The sequence below is a fragment of the Theobroma umbraticum genome, unplaced genomic scaffold, assembly GCF_002168275.2.
Source record: "Theobroma umbraticum cultivar Fairchild unplaced genomic scaffold, ASM216827v3 scaffold_67.0, whole genome shotgun sequence".
Classification (NCBI taxonomy): Eukaryota; Viridiplantae; Streptophyta; class Magnoliopsida; order Malvales; family Malvaceae; genus Theobroma; species Theobroma umbraticum.
Genome location: NW_018397262.1, coordinates 5,404,896 through 5,428,307, shown reverse-complemented (window position 1 = coordinate 5,428,307; position 23,412 = coordinate 5,404,896). Strand labels below are relative to the sequence as shown.

At 34.5% G+C, this 23,412-nt stretch overlaps 2 protein-coding genes and 1 pseudogene across 3 annotated transcripts; all 3 read right to left on the bottom strand.

The window, feature by feature from the left end:
* Window positions 1–343: 343 nt before the first annotated feature.
* On the bottom strand, window positions 344–4,550 carry LOC110419023 (protein DETOXIFICATION 18-like). The gene is made up of 7 exons (XM_021431887.2): window positions 4,016–4,550; window positions 2,137–2,681; window positions 1,705–1,791; window positions 1,566–1,622; window positions 1,243–1,481; window positions 1,015–1,133; window positions 344–891 (listed from the first exon to the last, which is right to left on the bottom strand). The coding sequence occupies exons 1-7, from the start codon at window positions 4,268–4,270 to the stop codon at window positions 760–762; spliced, it is 1,434 nt and encodes a 477-aa protein (XP_021287562.1). The 5' UTR covers window positions 4,271–4,550; the 3' UTR covers window positions 344–759.
* Window positions 4,551–4,723: 173 nt separating this feature from the next.
* On the bottom strand, window positions 4,724–11,044 carry LOC110419021 (protein DETOXIFICATION 18-like). 2 transcript variants are annotated; one of them, XM_021431885.2, is made up of 7 exons: window positions 10,550–11,044; window positions 6,866–7,410; window positions 6,667–6,753; window positions 6,506–6,562; window positions 6,166–6,404; window positions 5,735–5,853; window positions 4,724–5,624 (listed from the first exon to the last, which is right to left on the bottom strand). In XM_021431885.2, the coding sequence occupies exons 1-7, from the start codon at window positions 10,829–10,831 to the stop codon at window positions 5,493–5,495; spliced, it is 1,461 nt and encodes a 486-aa protein (XP_021287560.1). In that variant the 5' UTR covers window positions 10,832–11,044; the 3' UTR covers window positions 4,724–5,492. The 2 variants fall into 2 exon arrangements, with proteins under 2 accessions (XP_021287560.1, XP_089640264.1); XM_089784138.1 differs by lacking the exon at window positions 10,550–11,044 and adding an exon at window positions 7,780–8,069.
* Window positions 11,045–15,510: 4,466 nt separating this feature from the next.
* LOC110419735 (protein DETOXIFICATION 19-like) lies at window positions 15,511–23,324 on the bottom strand (annotated as a pseudogene).
* Window positions 23,325–23,412: the final 88 nt, after the last annotated feature.

Sequence of the window (23,412 nt, the reverse complement as noted above, 5' to 3'; positions counted from 1 at the left end):
AAGGATCAGCTGTTGTGGAGGTAATTCTGCAAGGTGAAAATGGTTGTTGAATTTAATCTTCATCATCTTAGTAGTTTACAAGAAATAAATAAAGGAATGGCAGGTGCATCTGCCATATTTATTTGAGAGCTAGCTATAGCTTCTTTTAGTTCCTTGCAGTAGCATTGTTGACTAGTTATCTGCTTTAGCTTCCTTTGTTCATCATGTCCAGTATTTGAATGTACAAGAGCTTCACAGTTAATAACTGGATGTCATTGTTCCTACTCTTTTTATTATCTATTTGTGCAATGCCAAATGAATTCTAGGTGAGTCATCTTAATCCAAAATGAATATATAACTAAGAATTTAATTATGTACACATATAAAGATAGGTTTATGGTATAGCAAAACATTTACATGATTTAAATGTGGTTAACATCAAATTTCTTGGCATAACAGATAGATTTTTCAAACAGCTAGGATGAATAAAAATATTATTCTGGGGGTGAGTTCTAATTTTCCAATCTCAATCTTTTGTTGAATATTTGTTATCATAAATTTTGAAGCTAAAAATTTTGGAGACATTTTCGATTCCCATATCAAACTTGATTGTAGTTAAGCTTCATTAACCAGCAAGATAACAATGAATGAAGCTTCTTCAAATAATTACAGCTTCTCAGACTCAAAGATTGCCTCTGCAAAAAATTTACTGTCACCTCTTGCCTTGTTGCCTATCCAAGTAACCTCTTGTTCTTGTTTCACCTTTCCAGGGAGATATGTTTAAACAGAATCTAGAGTACCCTGTTCTCTTTCTGCTGAAAGATCAATCCTAGTCCATCTGGTGCGAAATGTAATTAACAGGAGGGTGGCAGCTTGGCTAGAGAGGCCACATATTAAGCCTATCCATAAACCCTGCACAAGATAATCAAGGAAAGGAATAAATCAAGAGAAGAAAGCAAAAAAGAGAAAACAGAATTTCCTGATGTATCTTTCGTTTTTATAATTTTTTTTTTCCTCGGATGATGTTTTCCTCACCTTAGCATAAAGCTTAAACTTAAATCCAAGAAGGACTGCAATTGGCATGCCAATGCCATAGAAAGTTACTAAGTTAGCAACTACAACCAAGTGCTGCCAACCACAACCTCTTGCCACCCCTGCAACATCAAAGCCACTGGTATCATGAATTTAGAACTTCTAAAGGACACAATTTGATAGTCAATGTACAAAAAGATTGCTAGAATTGAAACTTGGAAGGTTTCCAACCTGATAGAACACCTTGAAACGAATCTACTGATATTGAGATTGCAAGCAATGGTGTCATTGAGGCAAAGCCTTTTATTATTAAAGTACTGTCACTGAAGAAACCCGCCCAAATATTATGACCAAAGACTAAAGCAAGGACAAGTACAAGAGCAAGAAGGACAACCAGCTTGAGAGCCACAGCCATAGCAGTTTTAGCTCGGCCAGGATTTTCTGCTCCCAACTCATTTGACACCCTTGTGCTGTCAAAACAGGTTTCATTTTTCTCAATTCCAATAGCTTTAGAGATTAATGAAAAATATTAGCAAACTTTTATACAAACTAACCTTGCTGCAGCACTAAGGCCATAAGTAAAATTGAAAGCAATGGCTTCTGTATTCACGCTGGTCACAGCAGGAGAAAGACTCCACCATTAAAACTAAAATAATGTGAAAAAACCAAACAAAAAGAAAAATGGAATCCTACCACATTGCTATCACTGAAGTAGTTATAGCAGCATCTGGCATCAATCCTGCTAACAAGACGAGGATTTCAAAAGCCCAATACTCCAGACTGGCCAAACATAAAACAAAAAAAGGGGTTAATAACATAAGGCTGTCTGGGTGTCCAGATTCCAATTCCAAGCTCCTTTGCCTCCTTTAAATGTGGTCTGCTATAAATATTAATTACAAGGCAATGCTGACTGCTGATTGGGTAGTTGGTTTTCCTTAGCTTGTTTGCTCTGTCTTGGTATAGGACTAACACCAAGAATCCAAAAGATTTTAAAGTAGGATTCAAATTTGACTTTGTTAAAGGAAAAAGAATTGTGTCTTTAGCAAAATGGGAAATGTTTCCATTAAAGGAGCTGTATGTTTGTTATAGAGAAGAAAGAAAATTATCCAAATTTGGAAAACTCACCAAACCATTGCTGCAGATGGTAGGGATAATCTCAAGTTTGTAACGATATGGCGAAATGATTCGGATGAAAAACCTCCCCATGTGTGCTCAAATTTCTTTGAACAAACTACATAGGTTGCCAAAAGGATTAATGATATCCATAAAGAGATTGAAGAAGCCAATGAAGCTCCTTTGAAACCAAGACCTGTCCAGTGAACCAAAGTGTACACAATGCCAAAATGAAGGGCGAATGGAAGCCCTGAAAACAGGACTAGGGGCATAAGAATGCTTTGTGTTTGAAGAAATCTCAAAACATTCTGTACAAAACCGAATGCAAACACAGCTGGAATGAGGTACTTCATGTAGAGATCAGCTTTTTTCGCAATTTGAGGCTCTTGATGAAGCAAGATTAGTATTGGCTCTGTATAGAACCATATAATGGATATTATAACTGAGAAAAAGCAAGAAATTATGCAAGAAGCTTGTAGGTAAATCCCCAGCACTCTGTACGTTTTGGCACCGAATCCTTGACCACAAAGAGTCTCCAATGCTCCACTTAGTCCTATCTAAAAGCAGGAACAAAAATGAAAAGGACTGTTTAAACAGAAAATTAAGCCTTCCTGAATGGAAATCCAAATGACAGATTCTTGAAATTTATTTATTTTTTTGCCCGGGAATTAAACAGAATTGAGGTACTATACTAATTAATTAGAGACAAAGCCAGTGACCATTAGGCTTCAATTCACTATAAAATTTTCAAGTTTAGTACACAAACGAATATGCTTTCCACATTAGTCAGATACAGGGCAGATCTCAGAATTATTATTTCTACAAATATTTTGAGGTGAATAAGTACCTTTTAGTCAGAGCCAACCATACCACAGCAAGCTTATCCTATATATCCATACAGGAACAAACAAAATTGTATAACTGAACCCTCAACTTATAAATACAAACCATTCCCCAAATGACCCAAATTTGTCCGTCTAAGTCAGTAAGCAACCAAATCCATATCACCTGCAAGTCTATAATTATTTACACACATGGCACCTAACTTTTCCTCAACAACCTTCTCTCGTTCACCTACCTCTTCTATCTCATTGCTCCTTCTTACCGTTGCTTTTTACCTTGGGAAAAGGAACCCTTATGGTATAATGCCACACCTTCTCTTTTCATTTTCTGGGTATTTATCTTATCATTTCATTTTTTTTTTCTTCTTTTAAATGTTTATGCCTCTAATTTGCAATGTAAGTAACCAACTTCACTCTGTTTCAATAAATGATTGACCAGTCTAGGTTATAGTATAGGCCTGAGTGTCAGGATATTGCAACTTACCGACCTCATTAATTTTCCGAACAAATAGACAGTGACCTATGGAGTTTTTGGAACTAGCCAACAAAAAGATTATTTTGACACAGTATACAGTGGAGCACTGTTTAATAGTCTGAAAACTGTAGTCCTAATTAGAAACCAACTATCGAAGTAAACACGGTAATAAATCTGAACTCGTATGTCATTTACGGTCAGCATCAAGGACTCCAAAACTTTTTTGTTTGCCAATGATATCTAATCAAAGCAAGACACCCTTTATCTAATATATAGATATGTATGATTCTGTTTTCTTTGTGCCAAATATTTTTCATTTTTTGTGTTTTTTGCACTTTCAATTATATCCTACCAATTTGAGGAGTTCGAAACATTTTATCAGAAATATGGAATATGAAAGGAGAAGGGAGATATATATATATATATATATATATATATTTCTCCACCATATAGGGAAAGAGAAAATGAAAATATCACAGCTATCACTATTTCATTACCAACCCTTATAATAAAAATGAGCAATCCAAAAGTCAAGCTCAAGTTCATACTGTGTAAGGATGGGAGAAAGAGTTACCATGAAGGCGAAGCCGCTGACAGTGGCCCAAGAATTGGCAAGTGTAGCACCAGCAAGCTCAAGCTCCCCAAGGTGACCAGCAAACATAACGGAGACCAAGGTAATGGCATAATAGAAGGCATTGGTAAGGATCATTGGCAGAGAAAACAAGACCTGTTTCTTCACCTCTTCTACATCTAAAACTTTTCTCCAAAAGCTTGTTTCTGTACTTTCCTCTGGCAAGAGTGCAGTGCCGAGGCTTGAGTTTGATTCCATGTTAACTCTATCTCCTTCTTCTTGGGGAACTGTTGTTTGTTTTTCCTTCTTTTAAAGAGCCTTCATAGCAGAATTAGTGGTTGGCAATTTGGGATATTCGATTGATTAGAAGGAGGTAGAATGGCAGGTAGGACTTTATTGACCAAATCTTAATGCAAGGTCAATGATTCCAGATATAATCTGCCAAAATTTGATTTGAAACACAAAAAATAGAAGTGGAAAGTTTGTTATTTGGTTTTGCAAGCAACTTTGAGAAAGATTACGTGATGGAGAGGCTGATTGATTCTGTGCAAGAAGGTTATGGGCTTTGCCTCCCTCTCCCAGATGGCAGCATTTATAGTCGAGCTTTAAACGAAGCTTACTTTACACGAAACTTTTATCATTTGAAGCTGAATTAATGAAATTAAAGGACGCAAAAGGTCAAATCGTAAAGGTCTTATTTATTCGAGATAAACCTTGAATAAAATAATTTTATATATTTAAGACATAAAAAGCGGTGACGTCATTGGCAGTTGGTCTGCTAAGCCTATGGGGATGTTTGTGGCTGTTATGTATCCTCCGATGAACCTGTGGTTGCAGCCTTGCAGATATTTGTACCATATGATGCTTAGGGGATAATTGTGCTGCACACGGGAACACTGTCCTTCTAGGCGTTTGCAGGCTTCAGGTACTGGCTGGGACGCCTCTTTTCGCTGGGTTGCTGGTTATCTAATAAAAATCAGCACTGACAGAGAAAAAATGGACAATTTCACTTTTTGCAGACAACTGCTTACCATGGATATTGAAATGACGTACAAAGGATAATAAAAGTAGTCTGCCTAGGCTAACGATCAATTTGTACAATCTTTCTGCAGAGGTCCTGTCCTTATGATGTGTTACGTTTTTTTCTACACATGATTTCATGCTTCAATCGTACGAGATTTGTTAGATTATCAGCATATCACTAAAATATTTTCCTACCTTTTTCTGATTCATCATCCGTTCAAATCAAATTTGCATTTTAATTAATGCATGAAATTTTTGGTAGAATGAGTATTCTTGTTAAATTTTATGCATAAATAATTTATATTAATTTAAAATTTATCATAATAAGATATATCACGGTAAAAATTTGATATAATTTACAATATAATCTACTTATTTTGTATCAAGGAAGATTTGAGAGAAGACAGTAAAAGATTCGTTGCTTGTTTTATTTTTCCTCTGCTTAAATAAACGTGAGTTAAACCCGAATTGAGATTTCGTTATTCCTGTCTTCTGGAAGATCAATCTTAGCCCATTTTCTGTGCAATGTAATCAACGTAAGGGTGCTTGCTTGACACGATAGACCACATATTAAACCTATCCATAATCCCTGAACAAATCAATAAAAGGGATAATTAGTGAGACAGAACACACACAAAAAAAAAGAAAAAAAAAAAGAACTTGCAGGTATTATATTGACTAGGATCCTACTATCCTCACCTTAACATATAGCTTAAACTTAAAACCAAGAACACCTGCAATTGGCATTCCAATGAGGTAGAAAGTCCCCAAGTTAGCCCACACAGCCAAATGTTGCCAACCACATCCTCTGGCAACCCCTGCAGCATCAAATTCACTAATCTGTAAATTTTGTACTCCTTTACATTCATCTATATTGTTATCACAATTTCAAGGGGTAAATGGGGCAGGGTTTAGTTATTTTAGATTCGAATCGTTTCAGGCTCAAGCTAATTTAGGACTATTTTAAATTTTATGTAAAATGTAATCATTTTATCTTAATTTTTGAGATCAAATGTTTGACTTTTTAATCAATTCGATTAAGTTTTAACTTTTTTGGACGGATTTTAAGTTTGGGTTGATTTTGCCACCTCGGACGCAACCAAAAAAAAATATATCCTGATTGTTTGAACCTGACAAGATGCCTTGTATCGCATCAATTGCTATTGAGACGCCAAGCAGGGGGGTCATTTCTGCAAATTTCTTGATTATGGAACGGCTATCACTGAAGAAACCAGCCCAAACATCATGACCAAAGGCCAAAGTCAAGACAACTGCAAGAGAAAGAAGGACAGAGAGCTTGAGAGTCACCGCCATGGCATGCTTAGCCCGGTTTGGATTTCCGGCTCCCAATTCATTTGATACTCTTGTGCTGTCAAAAACAAGGTTGTTTTTTGCCTAATCTCAATATTTTATAACAGTGTTAGAAGGCAAGGAAATTAAGAAATTAATTCACCATACTAGAAAACTAACCTTGCTGCAGCACTGAGGCCATAGGTGATCATGTAGGCAATGCTCTCTGTATTCACGCTGGAGATTTTAAGGGAAAAAAACATATACCATGATCAAGCTTGGTAACATGTTCAGGAAAATTTATGATGAAAAAAGAAAGAAAAGAAAGGAGAGTAGGCTACCATATTGCAATCAGTGAAGTAGTTATTTCTGAATTTGGCATCAATCCAGCTAAGAACACAAGAATCTCGAAAGCCCAGAACTCCAAGCTAGCAGGACATTTTGAACATGAGAAAAGAAGAGAAGCCTTGCTGTTCAAGTTATAGGAATTCATTGAACATATGGAACAGATAATTAAAGAACAAAATTTGGAAAACTCACCAAACCATTGCTGCGGAAGGAAGGGCTAATTTCAAGTTTCTGAGGATGTAGTGAAATGATTCAGAAGACAATCCTTTCCATGTGTTTTCAAATTTCTTGGCGAAAACGACATACATTGCTAGCAAAAGAAATGATATCCATATTGAAATTGAAGCTGCCAAGGGAGCTCCTTTGAAACCAAGGCTTGTCCGATTTACCAAAGAGTACACAATCCCAAAATGAATGCCCAATGGAATGACAGAGAACAAGACCAAGGGTATGACAATGCTTTGTGTCTGAAGAAACCTCAAAATGTTTTGTACAAAGCCATAAGCAAATAAACCTGGAATGAGATACTTCATGTAAAGGGCAGCAGTTCTGGAAATTTCAGGATCTTGATGAAGCAAGACAAGTATCGGTTCGGTGTAGAACCATAAGATTGATATGATAACAGAGAAAAGGAAAGAAATGATGCAGGATGCTTGGAGATAAATCCCCAACATTCTGTACATTTTTGCACCAAATCCTTGACCACAAAGGGTCTCTAGTGCTCCACTTAGTCCTGTCTAAAACAATAACAGAGAAGAAAAATTACAAATTCAGATGGAAAATTCTTGCCAGAAAGAAAAAAATAATCAATCCAGGAAAGAAGAATTAGTGAAACAGAATAAGGTACTAAAGACAAAATCAAGGAACCCTTAAGAATCAAAGTAAATTTGTTTAAGTTAGTCACCAAACTGGAGCTCCTGGCACAAATTAGATAAATGAAGATTTCAACGACCGTTTACAAGTAAAAGACAAGCATCAACAATGTTTTGGAGAATACAAAATCACCTAACTAGAAGATATTATAAATGCCTTAGATGTTTCTTAGATTAATTAGTAACATAAAAGTGAGAAAGCTATCAATGAAGAAAAAGAAATACGAGAGTTACCATGAAAGCAAAACCAGTGACAGTGGCCCATGAATTGGCAAGGGTAGAACCAGCAAGCTCAAGCTCACCAAGGTGGCCAGCAAACATAACAGACACCATAGTAATGCAGAAGTAGAAAAGATTAGATAAGACCATTGGTACTGCAAACAATACTTGTTTCTTAGCTTCTCCAAAATCCAAAACTCTTTTCCACCACCTTCCCTTGGTTCTTCCTTCTCTACAACCATCACCAACCTCTACATTCAATGTACTTCCCATTATTCTGGTTTGCAAATCCTTATACTCTTTCCTTCTAGTTATGCATGGTTGTTAATGACACACACACACACACATATATACACACACACACACAAACACACATCAAACATTATACTGTTTTTGGGTCCCTTTAGAATATAATATTTCATTTTATTACATTGAAGTTGTATTATATATATTTTATACTGCACCATAATCTAATCATGTTAAGAGAATCTTAGGCTTGCATAATTAAGTTTATCTTCACCGGCTTTAAAAAAAAAAAATTTTGACAACTCGTTCAAATCTTTCGGCATCTTGCTTCTTCAAACCTCCCCAAAAGAATTGGAATATTTATTTGTTGTAAGCAACTAGAACTAAGTTTGGCATTGTAGTTGGATTAAAGCGTATGATTTGAAGAACTATGATTAATAGATTTTGTGGATTGAGAAGTTAGGATGAAAGGCAACTATGTTATAATCTCGTCAAAACTCAAGCTTCTTTTACATTCAAAAAAGTCTTGAATCAACATAATTTTACCATCAAAGAACAAGATATAAAATTTTACACATGTTATCACTTATGCAAGGTGAAGAATCATGCTACTACCATGCTGCTAAATGAAAAGAGCAATCCATGCATCTGGAACTCAACAATTTAATTAGTTAGCTAATCATTCAATTTTTAACCAACAAAGATATATATAAATTCCGGTACAATGATTGGGAGACCTGCACCCAATTTAAGGGTATTGTTCACTTTTAACCAAAGTAATTTTCAGTTTTGTGTACAAAAAGCTTCTTGTGAATATAAATTTAAATCCTAGCATATATCACATAACGAATTCTCATAAATTCTTAATATAAGATTTGGGACGTAACATAATATTCTAAGCAACCAAAAGACTAAACATTTTAACTCCAGCATACATGAATGAGGGTGTTATAACTTCAAATTTGCAAACTTATGAAGGTTTTCTCTTATAAAGAAGTGTAGGAAGAAAGGATCTAATCGATTGCATCTCAAAAACATAGCAACCACTTCTAGTAAAAAGCTTATCTTCACAACCTAACCATAATACTAAAGCAGCCAATAACTTCAAGTAAAGCGTGATCTTCTTTTAGCAATTCTCAAGTTCTGGGGGTTTTCTTTTTCAAAATTTATTATTGACTGAGGTAATATATGGTGGCTAAAAATTGCAGTATCTCTAGCTGGCTCTTGGACCACTTTGCCGCGTCTCAATTTGACTGTTATATTATATGGATTTGCACGTGACTTCAATTATTATAAAATAGAGAAATCAGAAAGAATGGATCTGGAAAGCCGCCCTTGTGACAAGGTAATCACTGATTATTTTTTCATCAAACAAATTTGGTACAAATAGCTTACTCCAACCCCGTATTAAAATATGCACTTTCTCTTCTCATAGTCCATACTACTAAATTGACTGAAGTTGCTCTGAATGATTTGTCCAGGCAACCAAAATGACTAACCCAAATGCACATTGCTTTATGACAATGAAGGTCAATGGGCCAATTGGGTCCAAACTCAATCAAATACTCAGCAACCTAAAAGACTAATGTGGGCAGCCAATTTCGGACACAAGTGTTTTGAATGTATTCGTGGAGTGCAAGACTTTGTCTCTTGACTTAAACAAAAGCATGCTTATGTGTAGTTGCTTCATTCATTTGAACCGTGACTTGTTTGGAAAACATTGCACTTGGAAACACACTCAAAGCAGAATACCAAATTGAAGACTTCATCAAAATTTGATGCATATTGCTGAAATTAAACAGTCAAATTGTGATGGCTTCAAATCCAAATTCAATGAACCCTATTGCCAGCTTCCTAAATAGATATCATATGACTAGGCAAAAAGCCCGTGTATGCATGCATGGCTTTCTATATACTTCCTTTTTTGATTTTACAAAATTTGTTTGGATTTTATGACCCTTTCCTTAAAAAATAATAATGATTAACAAATTGGACCACATGATCCCATACTTTGTTGTATATGGTTTTGTATGAATTCTTTTAACAAGAAAGGGCCCTTTTTGTGGTCTCCTCATATTTCAATGATACATAGGTAAAGCCTCTCAAGAAGATCATATTTAAAAATATTTATTGTCAGCTAGTTGATCATTTCTTCACGTGTCAAAATGATTTCAACGATGAAGATAAAAAGAGGATGAGATTCTAACCTTGTATCGATAAAGTAAAAGTTATAATACTGGAACACAATTAATATTCAGGTTCTGCTAATAAATTTATCACTTCCCTTAATAATTATAGTTGTTCATACTAACAACTTAACTGGCAAGTACTGTTTCGTTACACTTTTTCTAGCTACTCTAGAAAGCAACAGTGATTCCAAGCTCGATTAACTAGGTAAGTACAAAGGCAACAGTCAAAGCGAAACAAAACAGAAGGCAAGAAGACAAGAACGGCACGCCTCTTTGAAAAAGAACAAATTGAAACTAAATTGGATGTAGACAATTAATAATAGCGACAAACATAAGGGGGAAAAAGTTACCATGAGAGCAAAGCCAGTGACGGTAGCCCAAGAATTTGCAAGGGTGGCGCCGGCGAGCTCGAGGTCTCCAAGGTGACCAGCAAACATGACAGATACCAAAGTGATGGAGTAATAAAAAACACTAGTTATGATCATAGGAAGCGAAAAGTAAATTTGATTCTTGGCTTCTTCAAGGTCCAAAGCTTGACTCCAACAACTTCCGTCACTAATTTCTTCTTCTTCTTCTCCATGGATAGCCACTGACAAGAGTGGAACAGTGTCTAACCTTGTTTCTCTTGACATCGCTATCTTCTGCTTATGGTATAATTGTCTTTGTATTCTTTTCTCTAGCTAGATACCCCTCGATCCCTCTCGAAAATTAAGATAGAATTTGACCATAAAACAATGGTTGGCAAGAATAAAATCACCCTGGTGTCTTCCACCATGGATTTTTATAGATTTGCAGGAAGTTGAACTAGTGGACAGGGATAGACTTTTACATCAAAAGAGGTGAAGTTTTTATTGCAGATATCAAAAGAGAATGGAGTTAAAGAAACTTTATATGCTTGTGTCTATTTAACTATAAATGGCACAATCTTGGTATTATTATATCAGTTAACATAATAATAAATTAAATAAAACATTCAATTAACATATAAACATACAATGAAAATTTGCAAATATATTTATCCTGTATAGAATAATCTATTAAACTAATGAGTAATTAAGTTACGCCAATTGCAAGCCTTCTTGGGTTTACATTGATGCTATATGCTAAGCTGAAGCTTAATCTTCTAATGTTTATAATATTTTCTTTTGCATTTACTTTTAATGATTTGTTGTATATTTCTATTTTGTCATTAAAGTGTGCATAATTTGCTGTAAATTTGTTGGCTGTGATTATCGTTTACAAGACAGGGCTTCAAGTGACCTCCTCTCTTTGATCATAGACCCCTCACTTGTACCAGAGAAGATGCATTTACGTTTGGAGGTCTGTACTCAACTTGTGAGGTATTGTTTATTTGGATTTAAAAGATTTTATAGTTTTCTGTACAAAAAACGTCTTTCAAGTGTAGGTTCGAGTCTCTACATTATATATCATAGCAGATTCTTATAAATTTTCATTGTAAAATTGGAAGTGTTTACATTTTAAATTCAAATGTAATAATGGAATTAATTGAGAGGAAAAAATTATGACACACGAAAATTACCTATAAATGTATGGATTAATTTAGAAAAAAAAAACTTCTGAAATATATGACGTTAATTAAGACTACTATTAATACAAGAGTATATTATTAAATTATTATTATTTGGGTCATACATGAGAATTATAAGATAAAATAATAGTTTTAGTTTATTTGTAGTCTTACATGGGAAATAAGAAGACTTACTTCCTTATAAATAGTTATATAAAGCCCTAATGGATAAGTGTTAGGCATCAAGTTGAGAATAAATAAATAATATTTTCTTGAACGAGCCGTACTTATTTCTCCATACTCTTTTCAAAAGAGAAAGAGTTTTTAGTAACTTGGTTTGGCCATTTTTGGCCTTAGTGGGTTTCTAATCTCATTAGGTGCTAGGTGTCACGGCCTTAGAGGGAAGAATATATGCTATTAGCGAGTAGTGCTATAAGGAAGCCAAGAGAGGATGCCATGGTCCTAAAAGAGAGTCATGTGAATTCCATATTGAAGAGAATATATGCTCTCAACTAGTAGAGCCAAGGGAAGATGTCATGGTTTTAGAGAAGAGCTGCGACAATGTGCTAGAGTGATATTGGACATTTAAGGATTTACACCACCTTTTAACCTGCTTGCAACCATGAACCCAACAAGCCAAAGCAAACAATACCACCTTAACTTGTGAGGCATCTTTTGTAGGTCAATGGATCAAAGCATATAATACTTGACTTAGTGTGGTTCCTGACACTAGGTGCCAACCATATAACAATTGTAGTGACATTTTGTTATACATTTCATTGGGCATAAATTCATACAAATTTCTACTCCACTATTTGTTATCCAACCCAACCATACATCTACTGAATTAAGGGAGAACATTCAAGGAACAAGGAATGAAATTGCTTCAATAACTCAAGCAAAAGTTATAATACTAGAACACTATTAATAATTAGGTTGTGTAATTTTCAAAAAAAAAATTACGTTGAGCTAAATTGTCTGAAGTTGAGAAAAGAGAGACAAAATTATAATGGTGGCCTATGTACATAATATAATCTTTTTAAAAGGATAAATTTTAGGTCTTTTATCCCTTTGGTAGATAGTTGATTTTGGCTACTAATTTATTATTATTATTTTTTTAAGAATTGTTTTACAACTTAATGCTATATAGAAAATAATGAGAACAACTAGAACAAGTGAAGTATTACTTAAAGCAGAACAAATAGAATACATGAAGTACTACTTCACACAGAACAATTAAAACAAGTGAAGCATTGCTTCACGTAAAACAATTGGAGCAAGTAGAGCATTTTCTTATGTGAAACAGTTAATACAAGTGGAAAAACTATATCACACAGAATAACTACTTCACATACGTAGCAGTGAAAGCAACTCACAATAAATAGCAGGTTCATAGGTTATTTTCATTTTGAGATATTCCGGAGAGTTTAGTTTGGTGGCTCAAATATGAAAGTAGTTAGAAGATCCTCTGCTTAACCTTTCCTTGAAGTATAGGTATTTTCTCATCTTACTTTGTTTTCTTGCACCTATTCATATATATCATTTTCTCTTAACTTGTTTTTGTATAGCTTTTCTTGTGTACCTCTTCTTTGTTATCTTTTATTTGAGAACAAATCTTATTACATCCAATTATTTCAACGATCACATAATAAGTTTTAAATCGTTAGTTGACATTAAAGCTTAGTAAGGGTCACGTAAGATTAAAATTCTTCTAAATAATGACATTTATTATGTGTGTTGAAGTCTTTTCTTAAGTAACCATCATTTCTGGCATTATATATAGAACTTTCAAAATTCATTAAAGGGACCTTCACTTTTCTAAAGAGCTATTTCGTCCTCGCTCAAGGCTTCTCTCTTTAACTTTTTTCCACTCTCTAATTCTCTACTTATTCTCTTCTTCCTTTCACAACATTGAGTACTTTGATTTTTCTCTCTTTTACTTATTTACAATGTTTTCTCTTTTTATCACAAAAACCACCCTTTAACGCCTTAGACACGAACTGTTCAAACAATATTATTCCTCACCTACTTTACCACTTCCCTTAATAATTATAATTGTTCACCTAATTGTTAAGTACCCTAGGAGCGCGCTTTTTCTAGCCTAACTAGGTCAGTACAAAGATAAAATCAAAGTGAAACAAAACAAACGCCAAGAAGACTAGAACGGCACGTCTTCTTGAAAAAGAACATATTGAAACTAAATATAACAAGACAATTCATAATAGTCACAGATATAAGAGGGAAAAAGTTACCATGAGAGCGAAGCCAGTGAACGTGGCCCAAGAATTTGCAAGGGTGGCGCTGGCGAGCTCTGCGGTCTCCAAGACACCAAAGCGATGAAGTAATAAAAAACACTAGTTATGATCATAGGAAGCGAAAAGTAAATCCGATTCTTGCCTTTTTCAAGGTCCAAAGCTTTACTCCAACAACTTCTTTCATTAATTTCTTCTCCTTTCTTCTGCATGGCTAGACTCTGAGAAGAGTGGAACACTGTCTAACCTTGTTTGTCTTGACATCCCTGTCTTCACCTTATGGTATAATTGTCTATTTTCTTTTCTCTAGCTAGATACCCTTCGATCCCTACGGAAATTAAGATAAACTTTTACAAACGATTATTATTCTGTACGTTAATAATGGAGTTAAAAAAAACGTTTATATACTTTTGTCTATTTAACTATGAATGGCACAATATTAGTATTATTATCAGTTAAGTTAATAACAAATTAAATCAAACATGCAATTAACATATAGCATGAAAATTTTCAAATTTATTTATCATGTATAGAATAATCTATTAAACTAGTGAGTAATTAAGTTATGCCAATTGCAAGCCTTCTTGGGTTTGCATCAAAGCTATATGCCAAGCTGAAGCTTAATCTTTCTCTTATGTTTATTATCTTTTCTTTCTCATTTTTCTTATAATGATCAATTTAGTTGTTGTATATTTATATTTTTAACTAAGGTGTGCATAATTTGCTGTAAATTTATTGGCTGTGATTATCGTTTACAAGACAAGGTTTCAAGTGACCTCCTCTCTTTGGTCATGATCTCCTCACTTGTATTGAAAAAGATGCATTTAAGTGAAAGTCCATACTCACTTATGAGAAGTTGAGGTATTGTTCGTTTTGACTTAAAAGATTACACAATTTTATACACAAAAGATGTCTTCTAAGTGTAGGTTCAAGTTTCTACATATATATCATAACAAATTTTTACAAATTCTCGTTGTAAAATTGGAGTAGTTACATTTTGAATTCAAACGTAATGATGGAATTAATTTGAGAGGAAAAAATCATGACACAGGAAAATTACCTGTAAGCGTATGGATTAACTTGGGAAAAAAATCTGAAATCTATTAGGTTAATTAATACAATACCATATAATTATTTTTGTGGTGAGATTTTGTTACATTAACGATTTCATTTTATAGATACTTTACATTTCTTTGAGCACAAAGACATTGTAAATTCATCTGTTTTTACTCTTAAAACTTCTGCTCCACTAATATGTTCAACAACATTGTTTTTATTGTAAATTAAATCACAAAATGTTCCTTCATGAATATTGCATATTTAAAGATAGATTTGCAAAGCTAATTGAAGTCTGTCACATTGTTACACAGCCAAAACCATAGATACATTGAACTAAGGGATAACATTCAAGAAACAAGGAATGAAATTGCTTCAATAACTTTAGATTCTTCAGACTCAAGCTCTATAAATTTACTCGGTTTTATTTTAGGTTTCCCAGATAGAATTTAGTCAAACAAATACCAAGGCTTCCTTACTCTCTTTCTATTGAATGATCAATCTTAGCCCATTTTCTAAACAATGTAATTGATAGGAGAGCACTGGCTTGGCAAGAGAGGCCGCATGGTAAGCCTATCCACAAACCCTGAAGCAACCAAAGAAAAAAATCATGGAAAGAAATAACATGGGGAAGAAAAGAGAAGAAACATTGGAATGAATTTAGCTGAAAAAGATTATATATGTTTCACCTTATCATATAGCTTAAGCATAAATCCAAGGAGGCATGCCTATAAATAGAAAGTCCACAAATTAGCCCACACAGCTAAGTGCTGCCAACCACATCCTTTGGCCACCTCTGCAACACCAAATTCACTCATTGGCCTTCTGAAATTAAATTTCAACTACTATTTGTAGATGAATATAAGCTCAAATTGGGTTTTTCAAACTTTAGATTAACCTGATAAAATGCCTTGAAAGGAATCGAATGTTATTGAGATTACTAGTAGGGGTATCATTGAGGCAAATTTCTTTATTATCAAGGAGCTGTCACTAAAGAAGCCTGCCCAAACATTATGACCAAAGGCTAAGGCAAACTCAACTACAAGAGTGAGAATGATGGAGAGCTTGAGTGTCACAACCATGGCATTCTTAGCTTTGTTAGGATTCCCAGCTCCCAATTCATTAGAAACTCTCGTGCTCTATCAGATAATTTTCATTGTCTCAAATCTCGATAGTCTTTAATTTCATAGATTTAAAGGCAATTTAGAGAATATTTTCTACAAACTCACCTTGCTGCTGCACTAAGGCCATAAGTAATCATGAAGGCAATAGCTTCTGTATTCACACTACAGTTACAGTAGAAACAAAAGACTATCATTGTCAAGCTTAATACAAAAGTTCAAGACAACCAAAACAAGGAGTGGTAAGAAAAAAACAATAGGAGCTAAACCTACCACATTGCGATAAACTAAATAGTTATTTTTGAATTTGGCATCAATCCTGCTAAGAACAGGAGAAGCTCACAAGCCCATTCCTCCAAACTAGGAAAAATTTAAAAAAAATATTATTTTCCACCAATAATATTAAGTTTCTACCAAATGGGTTTTGCTATTGATGTTAAAAAATTCAAACATACAGGTTTTGATTGATATTTTTGCGATTTGTTCTTTGTTTTTATGTTTTACGTTTTTTTTCTTTTTATTCATTACTTATAAAAAAAAATCAATCGAACAAACTTTAAATAATCAAATTTCAATATCTCACCAAACCATTGCTACTAAAGGGAGGGCTACTTTCAGGTTGTTGAGAATGTAACGAAATGATTCAAACGACAATCCTTCCCATGTTTGCTTCAATTTCTTAGCAAAAATGACATAGGTTGCCAAGGAAAGGAATGATATCCATAATGAAATCGAAGCTGCCAATGAAGCTCCCCGGAAACCAAGACTTGTCCGATTGACCAAAGTGTACACAACAATGAAATGAATTGCCATGGGGAGAACTGAGAACCAGACCAAGGGCATGAGAATGCTTTGTGTCTGAAGAAACCTTAAAATGTTTTGCACAAAGCCGTACGCAAATAAGCCTGGAATGAGATACTTAATTTGGAGGGCAGCTGCTTTTGAAATTTGAGGATCTTAGTGAAGCAACATAAAAATTGTCTCAGTATAGATCCATAAGATTGGATATGGTGATGGAGAAAAAGAAAGAAATGATGGAGGATGCTTGTAGATGAAGTCCCAGCATTCTGTATAATTGTGCACCAAATCCTTGACCACAAAGTGTACCTAGTGCTTCACTCAATCCAGTCTACAGCAAGAATAGAGAAAAGGTCAAAACTCAAACAGCAAAATTCCAACTAAGTGAATTGGAAAACAAATTAAACCAGTAATAGTTTACATTACACTACATAACAGTATTCATTTTCAATTGACTACTGTTTGAAAGTTGAAACCGTGCATTACACTTCAATTTTACGTTAATAATGATTAAACTAAGAAGTCTAATATTATTAATTGATCCCTTTCTTCTACCAAAAAAACCTCTTATTCCTTTTTACTGTCTCTTCAAATTACTCATATAAAATGAGCCACTTGCTAGCTTGTTAAGAATGTTGTAGTTCCACTGAAAGACATACCATGAAAGCGAAACCGGTGATGCTGGCCCAAGAATTGGCAAGGGTGGCACCAGCAAACTCAAGCTCACCAAGGTGGCCGGCAAACATGACAGAGACCAAGGTGATAGAGAAATAAGAAACATGACAAGAAAACTTGATTGTTGGCCTCTTCCAAAACCAAAACTCTCCTCCACCGCCTTCCTTCGCTTTCTTCATTTTCATGGTTGCCTCCAAACTCTGTCTACACTTGTGCTTGATGACATCTCTACCCTTTTTCTCTATTTTTTTATTCTTTTGTGGGTTTTAATTATAGTGATTGCCAATTCGCCTGAAATTGTCGATTTTCCATTAATGAGGTAGTGAAAAGGACTTTCCAAGTATAGCAAACAAACTCGAAAGGATTTTCCATTATGAACCTGTCTTGGAATAATTAGCATTTACTATTGAACTATTTTATAGCAAGTATAGAGAGAGAATTGCACTAAACTGAATTCGTAATGCCAAGAAAAATATTGGGCCTGTTTATGCTTTTTTGAGTGCTTTTGGGAAGCTGGTTTTCGGTTATTGGTCAGTTTGGCGATTTGGTTGTTATGAATTGATTCTATTTTGGCAAGTTGATTGATGCTTTCCAGGTTGAGTATTGCTGGGTACGGGTTGTTTGAGGGGCTGCATACTGTTACCGCTGGTGTAAAGGAATGTTACTTGCTCCAGCTTGTTTGGTTGTTTTGTTTGGTGCAGTTGATGTCTTTGAGGACTGCTTGGGTAGAGTGCAACCAGGTGTTGATATTGGTTTTTTTTGGAGGTTATGCCTTACCTGACTGCTTTTGGATTTCATTTGATGATAAGTTCTGTTGGGCTGTCTTCTGGAATTCTGCTTTTGGCTACTCCAATTTTCCTTGATGATGCTATCTTTTGTGGAGCTTCTTGGTGTAGCTGTGTTTTTATCCTTTTCAAATGCTTATGTTTGGTGCTATTTTTTCAGGACAAGGATTAGCATCCTTGTCTTTTGCTCATCTTTCTCCTTTGATCAGTACTTTGTGTCCATTTGACTGGAAGATCATCAATCAAATTTTCATCTACTTGCTCATTTCTTGCTTTTCTTCTCCCATTCCTTCTTTGTTTGTGCTTATCGATAATATTTTCAAATCAGCTTCTCAGCTTCAAACTTCATTATCGTATCAGCTTCTTTCTTTGCCTCAACAATCAAGGTAAATATATATATTAATTAAGACCAATAAAATGCTAAAGGTTCATAGACCACGCGTCCAAATTTAAGTCATGAAGCTTGAAAAGCTGGCAATTTCATTCTATTCGAACAAACTAACTGTAATTTTAACTGAAATTGTTAAAATGTTTACTCCTCATTATAATAAAATATTATTTCTTTTAAAGAAAATAAATCATCTTTCTTCAATTATTGGAATCCTTTCAATAATTATTAAGATTGTCCATACATGCATAGCATGTGCATTAACTAGTCTAACTAAGACATCTCTTTCTTATATTTATGATTGTAACTACGAAACATTATTATTTTCAAGTCTCGATATACTCGATTCAAGGAGGGACCAGGGATGGGCAGTGGAAGTAATTGGTATTTTGTCAGTTTTAGAATACTTTATCAAAGTCAATTAATAATCATTTAATTTAAAATCAATTGACAATAGAATCAACCCTTCACATAAATAGTTCATCTTTAAGCTCTCTCGATATCCAAGAAGCAATATAAACTTAGCAAATCAGTCATTATAACCAAAACATTACCTTCAAGCAAAAAACATCTATTCCCTCTCCGCAACAAATTTGGCAAGCGCATTTGCAAAGGAGTTTCTCTCAAAGTATGAATAAGCCCATAATCTCCAATCAATTTCAAGCAACAATCAACCTTATTGAAAATTTTCCGATAGGCCCATGCTCTTTCATGTGACTCCCTAACCCATGACAAAGCCACTCTCAAGTCGGATATTCAATCACTAGCCTTTTGATTTTCACATAGGAGGAAGATGTAAACATTTGCAATGCATGTTTAATAACCGTTAATTATGCATAATTTGGCTCTAGGATACCAAGGGTACCAAAGAAAAGTCTGAGAACCAATCCTACATTATTTCACAAAAAACCACCGCATTCTGTCAATTTTGTACCGGAAAAAGATGAGTTTTATGTGTGGAGAGCCGTGTTCTTTTGACCCAAAAGATCTTAAGATTTTATCCACAAAATGTGTCTTTTCATATATTTGCGTTTTAAATTTGAATCTTTACAAATTTGAAACATTGCGTTTTAAAATTAAATTCAAACACAATAATGGAAGTAATTTGAGGTGAAAAATTATGGCACAGGAATTTATCGCTAATTGTGTTAAAGAATTTCGTATATTCATCCCCTTCATCTGTATAAATAAACACAATTGAAGTGTTAAAGAATTTTTCAACAACACTTTTGAAGTTAAAGAATACAGTAAACAAATGAAACTTGCATTGCATAGGAAAAAACCATGTATAACAGGTGAAGTGATTGAAAAAAATTACAAAGTATAAAAAACCATCAGATGAAAGCATTGAGGTTAGTCTCCAAACATTAGAATAAATTAATTCAGGATGCCTTTTACTTGTCAAAGACGAATCATTGAAAGGGAGCCTATGGCTTTTATTACAAGCAAAGGAATGACAGATAAAGGATTTAGGTAAGTTGCTGCCAAAAGGTAAAGAACATGATTTGAGTAAAAACTCTAAGATACGAAAAGATGGATGTCCTAAGCGATTGTGCCAATTTACTTGAGAAGTTTTAACACTAATCTGAACCATGGGCTGCTGTACAAACATTAGCCCACACAGCTAAGTGCTTCCAACCACATCCTCTGCCTCCTCTGCGACACCGAATTAAGTCATTAGCCTTCTGAAAAAAAATTACTTCAATGCTGTCGTTCCTTATTTTGTCGAAGCCTTGGAAGATCAATCAAATCTTCATCTACTTGTTCATTCTTACTTTTCTTCTCCCAGTCCTTTGTTTGTGCTTATCGATAATATTTTCAAGTATCTCAACAGCTTCGCAGCTTCAAACTTTATTATCTTATCCGCTTCTTTATTTGTCTCAACAAGCGAGGTAAATGTATATATTTCACGAACCAGGTGTCCAAATTTAAGTCATGAAGCTTGAAAATCTGACAATTTCATTCTACTCGAACAAACTAAGTGTAATTTGAACAGAAACTGTTATATTATTTACTCTTCGTTATAATAAAATATTTTTTAAAGAAAATAAATCATCTTTTTTTCATTTATTTGAATCCTTTTAATAATTATTAAGATTTTCCATACATGTATAGTATCATTGTCCACACCAAATAATGTGACCCATTATCCTCACTATGAGGTATTATCCACTTTGGCCTTCTAGCCTTACAGTTTTATCACATGAGAGACCTTACAGGTTAAAAATGGTGTCAACCCTCAAATGTCCAATATTATTCTAACACATAATTAATGTGGGATTCATGACTTCCTTCTTTGGATCATGACATCCTTTCTTATTCCCATTGGAAGTTTCTCTTCAATGTGGGACTTTATGTTTTTATCTATTGGGAGCATTATCTTAACAATATGGGATTCACGTCTACGTGAGGAACGTGACATCCTCCCCACTTCAATAAGGGCTCATTGTCCCCAATGGCATATCACCAGTACTTAAAGTCGGCTTTGATACTAATGGTTATGGTCCACATCAACTCATATGAGGTATTATCTACTTTGGTCTACTAGTTTCACGGTTTTGTCTCTTAAAAGATGCCTCATAGGTTGAAGGCGGTGTTGACCCTTAAATTCCCAATGTCATTCATCTAGTATTCATAGCTCCCCTCTTTAGGATCATGACATCTTCCCTTACTCCTCGCTGAGAGTTTCTCTTCAATGAGGGACTTTGTAGCTCTACCCGCTAGGAGCATTATCTCGAAGATGTGGGATTCACGGTCCACACAAGGACCGTGTCGCATGAAATCTCACATCAAAGAGAAACTCCTAGCGACAAAGTAAGGGAAGATATCATGGTCCTAAAGAGGGGAGCTATGGATCCCACATCATTATGTACGAGAGTGATACTAGAAATATAAAAGTTCGCACTACCTTCAACTTGTACGGCTCTTTTTGTGAGATAAAACCGTGTGGTTAGCAAACCAAAGTGAACAATACCTCACAAGAATCGATGTGTACTATAACACCTAGCATGTGTTCTCTTTCTTATATTTATTATTGTAGCTATGAAATGTAAAATTAAATTTTCAATACTTGATATGCTCTATTCAAGGGGCGACCAGGGATATGATTGTAGCCATGAAACATAAACTTTTCAATTCTTGATACGCTCGATTCAAGGGGGGACCAGGGATGGGCATGCGAAATTAATTAGTGTTTTGTCTATTTTAGAATGCCTTATCAACCTTCACATCCATCCAAAAGGTCACTCATATTCAAGAGGTACTTTAAGCTTGAAAAATCAGTTATCATAACCAAACATTACCACTAAGCAAAAAGCATCTATTCCCTCTCCACAACAAATTTGGCAAGCGCATTTGCAAAGGAATTGGCTTTTATCAAAGTATGAATAAACTTATATATCTCCAATCAATTTAGAGCAATAGTCAACCTCATGCAAAATTTCCAATAAGCCCATTGTCTTTCGAGTGACTCCCTAGCCCATGACAAAGCCACTCTGGAGTCGAATATTTAATCACTAGCCTTTTAATTTCCACATAGGAGGAAGATGTAAACATTTGCAATGCATGTTTAACAGCCATTAATTATGCATAATTTGACTCTTGCACACCAGGGGGACCAAAGAAAAGTCCCACAACCAATCCTTCATCATTTCTCAATAAACAACCACATTCGGCTAATCTTGTACAGGAAAAAGAAACGTTTTATGTGTGGAGGGCTGTGTTCTTTCGGCTCAAAAGATCTTAAAATTTTATCCACAAAATGTGTCTTTTCATATATATCATAATGAATCTTTATAAATTTGAGACATTACATTGTAAATTTCAATTCAAATGCAATGATGGAATTAATTTGAGGCAAAAAAATATGGTACAGGAAATTACAGATAATTGTGTGAATTAATTTGGTACAAGAAACCATAAAATGTATTAGGTTAATTAATAAAATACCATACAATATTTGTGGTGAGATTTTGTTACATTAGCAATTTGATTTTGTTAATACATATCATTTCATTGAGCACAAAAATTCATTGAAACTTTATCTCTTTCTTAATCTCTCCAAAATTTATTAATTGTCATACAACCCAACCATATATGCATTGAACTAAGGAACAACATTAAAGAAACAATGAAATTGCTTCAATAACAGTCTGTTTTATTTTAGGTTTCCCCGGTAAACCAAGGCTTCCTTCCCACTTTCTATTGAAACATCAATCTTAGCCCATTTGCTAAACAACGTAATTGATAGGAGAGCACTGGCTTGGCAAGAGAGGCCACATATTAAGCCTATCCACAAACCCTGAAGCAACCAAAGAAAAAAAAATCATGGAAAGAAACAGAATGGGGAAGAAAAGATAAGAAACATGGGAGTGAATTTAACTGAAAAAGATAACATATGTTTCACCTTATCATATAGCTTAAGCATAAATCCAAGAAGGCATGCAATTGGCATGCCAATAAAATAGAAAGTCCCCAAATTAGCCCACACAGCCAAGTGGTGCCAACCACATCCTCTGGCCATCCCTGCAACACCAAATTAACTCATTGGCCCTCTGAAATTAAATTATTATTTATTGCTTGCATTTGCATTAGGATATTAGCTTTACTTT

What these genes read in the sequence shown, in the direction of transcription:
- LOC110419023 (XM_021431887.2), bottom strand. Translation starts at nt 4,270, where the DNA reads ATGGAATCAAACTCAAGCCTCGGCACTGCACTCTTGCCAGAGGAAAGT. An exon ending in GGCCTTAGTGCTGCAGCAAG is followed by an intron (nt 1,482 to 1,565) that starts GTTAGTTTGTAT and finishes CTGTTTTGACAG; the next exon opens with CACAAGGGTGTCAAATGAGT. An exon ending in GTTTCAAGGTGTTCTATCAG is followed by an intron (nt 1,134 to 1,242) that starts GTTGGAAACCTT and finishes TTGATGTTGCAG; the next exon opens with GGGTGGCAAGAGGTTGTGGT.
- LOC110419021 (XM_021431885.2), bottom strand. Translation starts at nt 10,831, where the DNA reads ATGTCAAGAGAAACAAGGTTAGACACTGTTCCACTCTTGTCAGTGGCT. An exon ending in CCTTCCGCAGCAATGGTTTG is followed by an intron (nt 6,754 to 6,865) that starts GTGAGTTTTCCA and finishes ATGTCCTGCTAG; the next exon opens with CTTGGAGTTCTGGGCTTTCG. An exon ending in GGCCTCAGTGCTGCAGCAAG is followed by an intron (nt 6,405 to 6,505) that starts GTTAGTTTTCTA and finishes TGTTTTTGACAG; the next exon opens with CACAAGAGTATCAAATGAAT.